General features: G+C 44.0%; 1 protein-coding gene across 3 annotated transcripts in view; it reads left to right on the top strand.

Moving 5' to 3' along the window:
- LOC109300897 (kynurenine/alpha-aminoadipate aminotransferase, mitochondrial-like) overlaps window positions 1-3,272 on the top strand; it is a 30,701-nt gene extending 27,429 nt beyond the window's left edge. For all 3 annotated transcript variants that reach the window (XM_019521781.1, XM_019521782.1, XM_019521780.1), the window contains 2 exons: window positions 552-653; window positions 2,776-3,272. In XM_019521781.1, the coding sequence (XP_019377326.1) occupies window positions 552-653; window positions 2,776-2,817 (144 nt within the window). In that variant the 3' untranslated portion in view covers window positions 2,818-3,272. The remainder of the gene's footprint in view (window positions 1-551; window positions 654-2,775) is intronic.
- Window positions 3,273-3,485: the final 213 nt, after the last annotated feature.

Genomic DNA, 3,485 nt, shown 5'->3' with positions numbered 1-3,485 from the left:
CACTGAACAAACATCACTCCTAGTATCAAACCTCCTCAACAAGACAAAATTATTCACTTACTTTCTAAAAGGGCAAGATACTTCTCTAAATGATATTCCTACACTTACAGCTTTAAAACAGGACATGGACAGGAAAGGTCAATCTAATTATAAAGAAAACCATAGCTGAGTTGCCCCATTCATTTGCTTACATGTATCCCAGACACAGATGCAGACCTCACCAAACTATCCTTAACTTTCAAGTATGGTTTCATTTCAACAAATATGAGCCAGCATAAAATATTAAAAAACTCTGATACTTACCTAAACACTGGGATGATACAAAAGAACCTGCCTATAAGTTTTAAAAGCAGCTAAGTACTATGTCTTATGCCAAGTTTTTATATTCTGCCATCCCATTTTGAAAGAAGGGAATGAGTTAAGACTCATTGTGAGTTTGTTTTTTAACATTGGCCTATCCTGGACTCTCAACAAATATGCATTTTAACATTTTTCTAATGATTTAAATCTAAGAACATGCAGTAACCCAGTGACATATCAATTATTTGTAGGTATTACTGGTTCCTGGGGGAGCATTTAACATTGATAGTTCACATCCTAGTTCTCATGTTAGAGCTTCCTTCTCTCTGTCTTCTCCAGCTCAGATGGATCAGGTGAGTGCGTTTTGATTTGCTGTGTATACCGAAGAATAAAATGACCTGACATAATAGTTGCTGTTTTGCTCGCTCACTTTACTTGTATAGTTGTCGCCATGTTTTCCCATCAAGCTTCTTTATTGTTTGCTTGGTTTATCAATATCAGAGTCTTGAGAAATATTCCTAAAATCATATCAGCTGTTTCTTTTGCAAGATGTTCTTATTTAGTTGAATCATAAGGCACTGAATCTTTAGTGGTCACATTAACATATGCAAATGTTGCTGAATGGGTTTACTCTAAAGTAATTTATTCTGGAGTAAACCCACCCTGGGCAGGTGTCTACATGTGCACGGATTTGGGAACAGATTTGCTGCTCCTGGCAGCAGTCTGCTTTTGCCCCCTCTGTCGTGCACCAGCCTGGTGGAGCTCTAGGCTCCCCCTAGGTGCTAGCCTAGGGACTGGCAGGGAGCATGTGGCCAGGAGATGGCAGTCTCCTGGCAGGGGGTGGGAGATTGCTCCCTGCCCCAGGGAGCTGCCTGCTGCCAGGGCTGGCTCCAGTGGCAAAGCCCATGTAGGGACAATGTTCCCCTGCTCCAGCAGCAGGGAGCTCCTGGCCCCAGCTCCCTGATCAGGGGCAGGGGGCTTGGAAAGAGCTGCAAGGGAGAGGCAGGTTCCAGCACTGATCTGCTGGTGGGGAAGCTAGCAGTTGAACCCCTAGCTGGGTGGGGATTCCCTGCCAAGCCAGGGGCTTGCTGCTAGTTGCCCCACCCATGGATTGGGGCTGGGACCTGCCCCACCCCTGTAGCTTTTTCTAAGCCCCATGCCTTGATTGCTCGATCAGGGCACGGGACTGAGAAACAGCTGCCCAAAACAGGACAGTCCCCAGCCAACTCCAGGCTGCATGTGCAGATTTCCCCATGCCATGCAGTGTGGGGCTGGCCAGGAACTCTCCTGGTCTGGGGCAGGTCCCAGCCAGCTCCAGGCTGGTAGGGAACTCTCCTGGTGCAGGGAAAAATCTCCCTGTCCCTGCTCCACATGCTGGGAGCTCCTTGTTTCTAGGGCAGGGGGATGTTGTCCCTGCCCAAGTTCCAGTGGTAGAGCCCACTCTGACAGCAAGCAGCTCCTGCAGGCAGGGAGCAATCTGCTGCCTGGGATCAAACTTGCTCCCAGTCATCTGTCTACACATGCCTTACTGTGGCTTGGCAGTTAATTTGCTACTTACATTTGCAGGTAGCATATTAACTGCCAAATAAAGCAGATTACTGCACAGTAAGGGTCTGCACATGTAGGTCCTGATGCTTACTACACTGTAATTTGCTCTATTGCACAGTAAAGCATATCATGTAGATGTGCCCATTGTGTCTCAAATTCACCTGCCTGGATTTTATTACTTCTGTTTATCAGACTTTACTCCCAGGAGGCCTGATCTGGTTTAAGTCAGATCAAGTTTTGCTAGTTGCTTTAATATAAGAATGCCAGTTATTATCTTTCAGGATCTGCCTTTTTCAGATCTAACTCCTTTTACTCAGTTTTCTTTGTACATTAAAGAAGCTCAATGTGACTGGTATTAAACATGCTACTCTTTTCACATTCTGTTCCCTTGATCAGTCAGATGTAGATCTTTCCTCCAGTTCATGCACATACTCCGTACTTGATGATTCAAGAACTAATCTTCCAGAGAAGGATGATAAGCAAGAAGGAGTCTGACCCTGTGGTCTAATGTGAGGGCTTTCAGTGGGGGAGTCCCTGCTTTCCAGGATTATGAATGTGTTTTTCATTAGAATCTTTGGAGTATAAAACAGTCCTAGGAGGAAGAGCCAGTGCCTGATTCTGTCACCTTATAGTTTAGTGCTGTAACCCATAGGCTACAGAATCAGGGTCTAGAAAAGAGTAGATGTAGGTACAGGGTTCAATTCCCTGCTGTAAATCCTGAATATACAGTAGTGTGTTCCTGGAGCCCTGAGTCTCAGGTATGTAGGCTCTAGAGAGGCACACACCTTCAAACACATTCCTGCTTAGTATTTTCTGTTTTTATACTGTTCACCTATTAAAACAGCTTTAGTAGTTCTATAGTTTTAGCATATTGTCTGTTTCGCCAGTGCTGGAATTTGAATGCTGTCCATCTTTATTTTATCGTAGGCATTTCAGAGGTTGGCTGAGCTTATAAAAGAAGCTGTGTGAAGAGGAGAACTGAAAAGCTATAGCTAACTCAAATGTATTCGGAAAATTTGCACCATTATGAAAATTAGAATTTCATCCTGCAAGTTACAGAAAAATCCATTGCCCTAGCTGTTAGCCATGGCTGGCATTTTAAACGTGGACAAAGAATCACCAGAAGACCTTTCAGTTGGAAGTACAGTTATATTTTAAGAAGAATTAAAATATAATTAATCTTAATGCACTGATTCCTTTTCATGACTGAGAAAGACACTATCCCAAATTCCAGTGCAGCTGTGATTATATGATACGTGCTATATGTGATTATGCTATAGCAAAACTGGTTAACACTGGGTGTGTCTACAAGTGACAGTATGTCGCCGGAGTCTTTAAGGCCCCCCTACAAGTGACAGGTATTGCGCAAGTATCTGGTTAATTGTACTGTTACCTTAAGGTCAACTACATGTGCAAAGTAGCTACAACTAAAAAGCTCCACCCAGCTATAAAATTAAACTTTAAAAACATGTACTAACTTTATAGCTGGTTGCTACTGAGCTTTCCTGTGACTGGGAGCCCCATGAACTGACAAGAGCTCCCAGCTGCAGGAGTATACCGTGTCCAGCATGAAAAACCTGAGCCCTGGGGATTGCAGCTGCTGTGATCCTCAAGGCTAGGGGTAGGGTATAAAGGCT

This window comes from Gavialis gangeticus, unplaced genomic scaffold (genome assembly GCF_001723915.1).
Source record: "Gavialis gangeticus isolate Ggan-Ray unplaced genomic scaffold, GavGan_comp1, whole genome shotgun sequence".
Taxonomy (NCBI): domain Eukaryota; kingdom Metazoa; phylum Chordata; order Crocodylia; family Gavialidae; genus Gavialis; species Gavialis gangeticus.
The sequence above is the reverse complement of the archived record's forward strand: the minus strand, read 5'-3'. Positions and strand labels throughout refer to the sequence as shown.